Source organism: Morone saxatilis, unplaced genomic scaffold (genome assembly GCF_004916995.1).
Source record: "Morone saxatilis isolate NCDOM2014 unplaced genomic scaffold, NCSU_SB_2.0 Contig21, whole genome shotgun sequence".
NCBI lineage: Eukaryota > Metazoa > Chordata > Actinopteri > Moronidae > Morone > Morone saxatilis.
Window position 1 is genome coordinate 13,914,950 of NW_023339774.1, and position 10,891 is coordinate 13,925,840.

Genomic DNA, 10,891 nt, shown 5'->3' on the forward strand with positions numbered 1-10,891 from the left:
AGACATAATCCATCTCCCAAACCCATAATTTGTACCTTTGCCATATTCGCAGCCATACGACAGCGGTGAAAGGAGGGTCCTGAGGTTCAGATTAAAAAGTGGAAGTACATTCATTTGTTTGACGGTGTGTGCATGAGGCATGAAAACAGACATGAACCTAAGTTCACATTTATGAATATTTATAACTATTATCATTGTCTTTTGGTTATGTAACTTTTAGTTGATGCTGCTCCAGAGATTCCTTGTTTTGACAACTTGACATTGGGGATATAAACATTCTTTGGCAGGTTTAAATGTTACATAACTGTCAAATGCTTTTATCACTGTGCCTAGACTAAAGTTTTATGTAATAGTGTGATTACAGTAGGGTTGGGCAATTTTCTAACCGGCCACTGTCAGTCCAACAATCAGTAATTGCCTATATATTCCTATACAGCCCCCCAATCGCCACCCCAGTAGATTCAGCTTGTATTAGAGGTGAGCAGTGAGTTTACTACGTGTGACAAGGTCTAACAGCTTTAATAAAGAAAATAAACACCTATTTTCTAAATTAAACAGAAAATACAACTACATTAAAGTTTTTCTCTTATTAATGTTGTTAACCAATCTTAAAACACACTTCATTCAAATCTGACAGGAACAAATGAAACTGACCAAACCGTCTTTATTAGTCTTTACACTGTTCCAACAATCAGCAACTCTAACAGTGTTAGACCCGAACATATTCTGGCTCTACGCGCTGTCACTCCCTCTCTGATGCCCTCGATCTCCCTCGCTGCTCTGCACTTCTCTCTTTCTTCAGAGGGAGACCATTAAATTAGCAAAATAAAATGACAAAAATCGGCCCAAAAAAAACAACCAGCAATGGCCAATTGCTGATAGCTGATATATTTGTCCAATCGCCCAACTCTATATTACAGTTAAAACAGTAACACACAACGGTCATATTCATTCATAATGTTTAATTCATGGTTATGTCAGTTTCTATGGCATAGTCATGACAGTGTTATGCATACCCCTTCAAATAAAGTGTCACCAAAGGTGTTTTGAGGGTGAGAGAGGATGAGGTGGGGCTGTGAGCAGGATTCGAGAGAACGCGGAGGTGGATAGAGCGAGAAGATGGTGCACAGAGGAGAGGGGAGAGACAGAAATAGAGAAGGTGGTGGGATGTGCAAGGAGAGGTGAGGCAGAGAAAGTCAACAACAGAATAGGTGCGAAACATGAGACTTGAAGCCTGAAAAGTTTTAATTTAGGGAAAAAGTGAAATGGAAGAAGAGGAGAAAGCTGTAAAAACAGCCAGGTTTATTCACAATAAGTTAACAAGAAGAGATAAAGCACTTGACATCCATAGAAGTGATATGAGGTTCCTAAATAATTTTTTGCAAGTGCAAGAGAGAGGATAAGATGGTGAACATGCAGGAAGTCCAGAGCGGAGAGAATGTACACTTCCTCAGTATATTTAAACCGATAGCAAATCCTTACGCATCGTAGTCGTAAAGCTGTAATATTGTGATGGAAACAATACTGATACAATACAAGAATACAGCAGTGGGTGCAAGGTTGGATCAAGTGATAACTCAGGTCTCCCACCAATCACTTCCTAACCAGCTTTCTACTCCACCTGCTAACAATTGGTAATTGCATAATTTAAATGTTAAAATTCCCCCACCCTCACAGCATCCCATCAATAAGAGCTACTATAATATAGCAAGAGGTACATCATTGTATAAGCTGTGCAGCCGTAGCTCTGCCTTCATCGTACTTTGAGAGATTTAAAGATCTTAAGCTCCACACCAGACTTCTTGTCTACAAAGTCATTACTCTTTGCACCAACTATATCAGTACCTGAAATGCTTCCAATCAAAAAGCTTTAATATCAGCTGGGAGGACAAACACTGAAGCCTTGTTTTCACTGCATGGTACAGCCTGGCTTGACTTAACTCAACTCACTTTTGGTATAAGGTACTTTTTGTTTTCCACTGCAGACAGTACCCCCTCGATGTAGGTGGGATTCTTCTGATCATCACAAACACAGGAACAATGGAGGATATTGAAGGCTTCTCGGTATGTGGCTGTTCGTCACAGCACGGAGAAAAACTTTGTTTCAGAAGACATTAAGCAAGTGACAATTCTCTCAGACCAATTCACTCCACCTTTTAGTATAGGCTCAACTTGCATGGAACCTTGAACATGGTGATACCAAAAAAATACCAGTAAGTTGGCAATGTAAAACAACAATTCCAAACAAGTTGAGTCGACTCAAGCTGAGTCATACCATGCAGTGGAAAGGAGGCAGTCATAACACTATATGGCACTCCTTTTTGAAACTGTAGTTATGACATTCCATGTAAAAGGATTTTTAGAGAGACGAAGGTCCAAACACCAGCAACCACCCCCACATATGACACTGTGGAAGACCACATGAAGACTGTCACACTTGCCTGGAAACTGTCAACGATTGTGTGTTTCTGTATGTATTTGCCATGCTACACATGCATTTTTAACTGATTCTATGTATATCCACAACCACATTTCTTAGGAGTAGGTGTTCATAACTTACCATAACTGAGATGTGCAGCAGATGCATGTGTTCATGTAGGACATGAGCAGGCTCCCGGGCTGTGGGTTGTGTAGTTTGGGCTAGAAGCTCAGACTCAGTCATGGACACATGGAAGTACAGTGTCCCATTTTCCAGCCACTGTTGCTTCCAGTGTACCTGAGAAATATCTTCTGCTGTACCTGACATCTCTGAAGAGGATAAGGAAAGAGAAAAAAAGGAAACGGTTTGTGAGATCAACATTTAACCCATGACATTTAAACTGTGTAAGAAATACATGTTTTCCTAACTTTATTGTGTGAACATTTTAATGAAAAAATATTTAAAATAGCCTGTGAATAAAATAAGACAAAGTTCAAATGAGACCGTTAGGTTATGCATTAGCATTCTAGTGCAGTACTCTGTCTCGCACATCAACACTGTGCTGTAACTTAAAACCCTGAACTCTTGAATAGCTGGACAGATTTCTTGGGCTGTCATAATTTTGCGCGTTTCTGCAGTTGGCTTGGTAAGAATTACTGTCAAGCCATTATATTACTTAGCTGCTTTGATGAAATCTTTATGATGACAACTTTTTCACCCATGGTATTAGTCAGAGATTTGTCTAAATTCGAAATTAATAAGTGGCAAGCATCATAAATGTTTCAGCTATCACAATCAATATAGCACTTCAATCATAGACAAAATGAGTCACAGATGGGAAAGACTTATTCCTCTTATTATCCATTTGTTTACACTCCTCTTTTTTGTCAGGCAAGAAACACAGACATAAAAATCTCTACAAATAGAAAGACAATGGACTTTCAAGCCCTATTAAATTCACATGTCCAAAGTAGCTGTAGAAATGCTGTCTCGCCATTCAGTGTCCTCTTCTTATCTGCATAAATCGTCCTATATTTTCTACCAATATAAAACCATTAGCTTCAGGCCAGCGCTGGCATTAAGTATCCAACATCAAAGGAAAGCTGGAAACATTTAAAAGCAAAGGAGAGAGAAATGAAAAAAGAAAGAGAAAAAAGACCCAATTGCAATTTATGGGGCAAAGGAAAAAGGAGATGAAAAAGAGCAGAGGGATCACCAGTTTATCTCGATATGGATCATGGCACAAGAATCTAATGTTATCAAGTGGGAGTGGTTGTTCAGTAGCGAAGTACTGAGAAGCCTCAGGGAGCCTCAGATTGCGAGTCTTGATACAGTATTTGTCATGTGGCTGGGTGACAAGGGCATAGACATTTGCTGACATCTCCTATCAGCGGCAGGTAGCAAAATGACAAATGGCTTTCTGTACAGCTGGTTATTAACCCACTGACTCTGGGTCAGAGGACATGGATTCCAGGGGAGGGTTTTGTGAGCTATGCTCAATGGTGCCCTGGCCCTTCAGGTGCAGGAAGAGAGCATGCAGAACAGACATCCCCTCAGAAAATGACAGAACTCATGACATAATGTATATGGACCTCATATTATAATGCTTAATTTACAAGTAGGTAACATCACTTAAATACAGTCAATGTAGGGCTCCAATTCAATTCACATTTATTTTCCTTAATATTTCCTTTATCCTTTTCCCTATGTGATTTGATTTTTACATTTTCAATTCATCAATTAATTATTTAGTCTATAAAATGTCAGAAAATAGCGACCAGCACGAAGTCCAGTTTAATGGTGGCAAGACTTGACTTAATTCCGTCTCACCAAGAGCCCAAGTGTTAAAAATATACAATTTGTACTTAATATAAAATGGAGGAAAAAAATCCCCACATTTGCAAATGTGTTTTTTTATTGATTATATAATTGATAATTAATCAATGATAAAAACATTTCAAAAACATTTCTGTCAAATTCATTATCTGAGCATTCAGACAATGTACATATTATCTTCCAATACACTCTCTGAAAGTACACTTTCATCCTCCCTCTTGTACAGTAATAGTGAGGTGTTCCATACTTTTGCTGACTACACCTTATGATAAAATTTTGTGGGGTGTGAAATTCTTAAATACCATAACTGCTGGCTATTCAGCTCTTTATGTTTAATCTGCGGGCTGAAGAGACGCTGCTTGACCTTTCACCTTGACATTAGATAAAGCTTCATACTGCTGGGCCAACAGTGAGGTGCCTTCTGCCATCTGTTACTGTTTTAAACAGAGCTTATCAAACTCCTGTCAAATTTAGCTTGGAAGTTTGCTCACATTTCAGATAGCTTTAAATAACTCTGATTATGCATAACATTGACACTTATTTTGATCAAAATCAAAAGTGATTTTCAGGTGAAAAACTGTAAAGTGAGTCTTGCAGTAATAGAAGCAATCACACGCAGGATGGATGGACAGTAACAGAGTTTCAAGCGCTGTTACCTACCTCCGTATGATTGTTATGTAGATGAGGAAGCTCAGTAAGCACGCTACTTAAAGGCAAAAGCATTGTGTGTGTGCGTGTGTGTGTGCCCTTGTCTTTTGTGCTATGAGGCTTGTCATTGGGCAACAAGCCAGACGTTACTGAGATATAGGTGCATGGCCTCAAGGTCTGCTTGTAATTCATTAGAAGGAACATTATTAATGTGTACGTGTGCATGACTGTGTGTGTGTGTATGTGTCTACTGTATTTGCGTGACAAAAGCCAGTATGCTCCCAGCTAAAGTGTCAGCAATACAGTGTCTCCCATACAGAGTTCAAGGACAACCCAAGATAATGCCAGAGTGAACATTTCATAGATCCAGGAAAATGTCTCCATTAATTGTTTAGATTACGTCACAGAGAAATGCTGACACATTATGATGCTTGGATCCTCACAGGGTAAAACAGCTCTTTATTTAGAGTTATCATTGTGGCTATAAGGCTCCTTTAAACAAAAGACAAAAAAGACATTATGGGTATGGCAAAAATGAGAGACTAACTGTTTTGCTATAACTATAAATACATTTTGTTTTCTTTACATTACTGCTGGCCATTTTTCAAAGCATATATGTAGTGTGCCAGTGTAGAAGTTTGAAATTAGTTTTCTTCCTTGCAAGCAGCCAATGATTTCTTTAAAAAAAATATCATCAGCGAACATACGCATGTTCTGTTAAAGTGATTTTGGGGAACGTTACTATGGCTTTTAGGAGTAGCCATTTTCAAAAATCTTCTCAGTGATTCATTTCATCCGCTGAATAACATTTTAATAATGAGCTTTTGAGAAACAAGAATATGGGAAAATTATCATGTGGATTTCTTGCTTTAAAAAAGATTGCAGTTAGCAAACAAAACGCAAAGTATCCAGATTATTCAGTCCAATTGTACCAACAGGACATGATTTCATAACAACCACAATTGTGACACCTGAAATGAACTGAAGAAAACTGCCGTATGAAATGAAGAATTTAACTGAAAATGTATGGCATGCTTTTGAAAATAGTTGTCCGCAAGAAGTCTAACAGTAATGTAAAGAATACAGGATGTAATCTGTTGTCATGGACCTTGAAAGCAAAACTGCTAATGTATCAGCTCATTCTCAGGAATCTGTGCTGAATACTGTGCACACTTAAATATTTCTCCTAATTGTTCTCCATTGGCTAATGATGAAAGCTGTTGGTTTAGTCTCCTTTCACTTTTCATGAAGTTTGCATAACAGCCAGGCCAGAGATATTGAAAGCTTGGCCCAAATCCTTGATAAAACCTTCTCACTCTCACTCTTCTAAGTCCTCTCCGCAGGTGCTAAAGATATGAGTACAAATCTATTGAACAGCCAATGTCAGCAGAACTCTTATTACAAGAGCTGGTGATCATACAAGTGCTCACTCTGTGTCTTACTGTGGTTTTCTTTATCCTTTTTCTTTTAGCTGTCTGTTTCATCTTTTCTCTTTAACATTGGCCAGGTTTGGCTATAAGTGTTATATAGTTTATAAGTTCAGTTTTGAGTTCACTGTAGTTTTCACATTTTTTAAATTAAGCCTTGAGGTAGAGTGATATCCACTTAGCACAGCCTCTCAGAGTTGGGTATTTGATGAGATGAGGTTTCCCATGACCACAGAGTACAAACAAGAAGGGCTGGGAGCCACCACACAGCCGAACCCTAACCCTCAATACCCGCAAAAACACCAAAGACAAAGTTTTACCCATAAGTACCTGTATGCGCTAATTCTGGATTTAATCGTTAAAATTAAATCGGCTACAGGGGAACACCAGAGGAGTGAACATACATCTGTAGGTGGCTTACATATAAATCATAACAAATTGTTGTATTTTCCAAATCCAGTCTGCCACCTCTATCAAACCTGAATTACACTGTAATGTTAGCAGCTGCATGTTGCACACTGAAATTAAACAGAGACCACCCTGATTAGCAAAGCGTTGATCACTGAGCCTAACACATTATTCACTGAACCAACGATAAACATGAACATGTGTTAACAAAGTGAGCTGTCTCACCTTAAACCAGGTGTTACTTTGCTTTCCTTTGTACAGATATCCATCAATGTACTAAATATCAGCATACTGAGCAGATGTGATCTAACCGCCATCTCGTTATAAGTTGTTTTCTTTTTGAAAAGGCAGCTGTTTTCAGCAACTAAGCTCTAAAAATTGTATACTACCTGTTCAGCACCAAACACAATAAATTAGGGACAAGCCCTCAACAAATTATAGGTGGTGGAGACCAATCCAGAGCCAAAAGTGGTTCACTATAAAAACTTTATATTTGGCCAATATATTTGCCCCCTTTGGCGAATTTCCCCATTGGCCAAAAATGTATTTACTCTATCCCAGACCTAAGTTACTCTACAAAGCTGATTTGATGTTAAAAGTTAAATCCACCCTAAACTGAATATACATTTGCTGTTCCAGCATTTCAACATCTGAATTAGTAAGGATTAGTAGTTCATAACGCTGAACAAGAGGGGGAAAAACTGGTAATGATGTGATCAAGAGACAAATCCTGGAGCTGCTCCACTGATCGCGAACAGCAGAAAAATTCCTATAACGCCATGATGGTACCCATGGTGATTTTACTAGGATATGGGTATATTTTCTGAATCACAGCTGGAACTCATTTAAATAGAATGTCTGAAAAATTCTATGAGCCCACAGAGTCAAAATCTAATTCTGTGTCAATGGACCATCCCAAAAACGTATTACCTGAATACATCTTCAATTCAATCCCCAATGCCCTTATTTCCAGCTAGGGAGATGGTAGTCTGCGTTTGGAGATATCTTACTGTCTGAAATTTTCTAAAGTGGAGCTGAAGCATCCTTTTGAATTCAAACTACAGCCGCACTATTTCCGCCAAACAGTATTGCTCTTACGATCAGATTTTTTGAAACAGTACCTCCAACATCAGGACTATCACAATCAAGCTGCATGTAGATAATAACAGTCACTGACAAGGTTGCACTGCCTCAGTCTGACAGACAGCAGACATGGGTTCAAAACAGTACAAATTCTTGCACTAGAATATACTGTCTACGAGATGACAAACATATGCACACACATACATACACAGTTGTCTGCCCGCCCACACAACAACACACGTTCCCAAAAGGTTGGCATTCATCAGTTTAAAGGTGATCATAGTAGTGCAGAGTCAGTGATTGTGCAAGCCTGACAGCTCCATGACAGTTTGTCAGCTCGGCAACAAGCCCGTGTCATCAACATTTACTATGATGAAAGCTGGCACCCTAAAGGCACTTTGCTGCCTGTCATTACATACATGGCATAACTCGTCCGTCTTCAACTGACTGCATCTCACATCTCATTGCTCAGCCTATAGTATGGATGTCTTGTGGCAACACAATAGGCAGATGAATATTCAATAATTCATATGAGAGAATACGGGTGGTATTTACTGGTTTCAAATGTCTTGGCCCAAAATATAAGCAAGGACAGAAAAGGAGAGGTGAGAGTATATAAGAAAGAGAGAGACAAGCAGGCAGAGAAGAAGAGACAGAAAGGGGAAGGGGATTTATCAGTCTGACACTTATCAAAAGTGTTCAAGAATATTAGCATACTTCCTAGACATTCAAATTCTGCCTCAAAACGTCTCTGTCAGCTGTGACAATGGCAAATTCTACGTTTTCACTTTTTAACCTCACACTGCTGTAAGATGTCGACAGGAACTGTTCATCAGCAGCAAAACAAACTGTTTGAAACTGATGAAAAAATGCACCCCTGATTAGGTACTAAATGGCCTTGATGTCATATGCTCCCATTTCAAAAATGCCAATTGTTCCATTGCCCTTTATAATGACCTGATGGGAGATATGAAAGAATTAGGCAAATACGGGATGAGCTACAAAGAGGCATGCAGGGTTCTATTTTCCAATTTAACACCCATGCAACTGAATGCCACCGTAATGTCTCATTACAAACACTAATGAAATAGCTGGTATTCACAGAAAACCAATGAAAATGAACACAATTAAAAGTGCATCAAGACTTTTTGCTTTCTTTTCAGGACAGGAGTGTTATCCACGCTGGACTGACACACTGTGGGATATTATGCACAAGCGTGTGTTTCTGTTGAAATTATCAGCTCCAGTATCACATTAGTGGTCCATGTTGTTTTCTCACCATCAATGAGCCATACCTAAATTCATTCAGCAAGTGCATTTTCAGGCAATTTTGGTGGAATTCTTTGATGTACATTAAAAGCGTAATCAAATTGTTATTACCTGCCCAAATTAACTCAAACACACACCCACACGTTTGATTCCCATGAAGTTCAAGAAAATATGATACAAAATGAAATATTTGTAAATACCATGCACAAGCTGAATGTTTTCTGTTTTAGACTTGGTTCCAGTTGGCTTAAACATGCAAGCATTAGCTGATTCTAGGGCATACTGACTATGGCAGGGGACATAAAAAAAACTGCACTGCAGTAAATGGTTAGTCATGTGAGACCAACTTTCTCCCTTTCACAAAATGATTGTGTGATTACATCTGCTGTATGACTACAGTCTTTTCTGAAGCTTAGCCCCTCATTTAGGTACAAATGTTGGTATTTTAGATTTCAGTAATCAACAAAATAATAGAGCACTGTGATGCTTGTATGGTCCTTATAGAACTAGTACAGAATATCTAAAAGACAGGTTTTATCACTTAAAGTCCTCCACATCAAGCCTATGAAAGGTGGTGCATGTTTACCACTTTCAGCCGCATTGCCAACACAATACCATCATTTTATCCATTGTAATAAGACACCAATGTCAAGCAAGTTTTGAATTCTTATTTTCTCAACAAAACCAAATTATTCTAATTCAATTGCTGTCTGCAAACTCACTCATGGTGGTACGCTTTGGAAAAAGTATAATTCTTTCTCCCATTTTGCTTGTCTGTCTGTTGTGTTTAATCTCTGGTTTTAAATAGTACAAATAAATGCACAACAAATGGGGAGTGGGAGCATTAAATGTGATTTTAAGCTGCCCAGTCTTGTAGTTTATAATGAGTTAAAAATAACAATCTAACATATAGTACAGGGAATTCTATCAAAAATTCACTTTGGGAAATTAACAAAAACAAGGAAAGAAAAGAAAATGTCTGTTTTTCTCTTCCATTCCTTCCAAGCACTGTAGACTGCTGTTGCTATAACCCCTAGCCCAACCAGCACTGTAGGATCCAATTCTGTTGACTCAACACCTGTTTCTCTAGACGACCTGTTTTTCACCTCACTTTCCCCACGTTCTCCCCACTGCAGAGGCCACTTAATACACCTGACATTTCTCAAGATGAAATGTATAAAAGTAGCACTCTCACCACCACAATTGAATATCTTACTAGCCACTAAATTACAGCAGTTCATGAGTGAAACCCGTTTGTTCAAACAGTATTATTTTCTATGATGATTAAATGTGCCCAATATAAAAACACTAACTTCAAGGAACTGTTATCTAAATCTGTCTCTGAATTAGTCACTGACAGACTGTAAATTTAAATTTAATCTGCATGATTGCTGCTCTGCATACAGTATGTGACAAAGAAAACCATTTTAGCCATTTGAGTTAACATCAGTGGTGCAGGAAGAATGGATTTGAGACCATCTCTGTCCTTTAATTTCTTAGTGGGGTCCTCTGAAGGATCTCCTGCTAACAAGAGGCCCTGCCAATGCCACTCAGGCCTTATCACCAATGTCCACACCCACGCTAGCTCCTACCGTGCTCAATCACAGCGGCAGCTGTTGGACTGGGCACTGACCACCTCCTACAGAAAACCAATCATATTTTCAGAGACACCGCCGGTGAGCCACCCAGCATGAAGGAGAAGGTGACTTATGACTTCAGAACACACAACCAACGAGTGGCAGTAACAGCATTAGGCAGTCGCAGTGAGTGTCTTAAAGAAAGCAGATATTTCACCCCCCCC

The 10,891-nt window shown here is 38.9% G+C and overlaps 1 protein-coding gene across 1 annotated transcript in view; it reads right to left on the reverse strand.

The window, feature by feature from the left end:
- Nucleotides 1-10,891, reverse strand: part of LOC118332891 (astrotactin-2-like) — a 252,036-nt gene that overhangs the window by 206,387 nt on the left and 34,758 nt on the right. Inside the window, exon 2 of the mRNA XM_035668325.1 lies at nucleotides 2,561-2,748. Coding sequence (XP_035524218.1) covers nucleotides 2,561-2,748 — 188 coding nt within the window. The remainder of the gene's footprint in view (nucleotides 1-2,560; nucleotides 2,749-10,891) is intronic.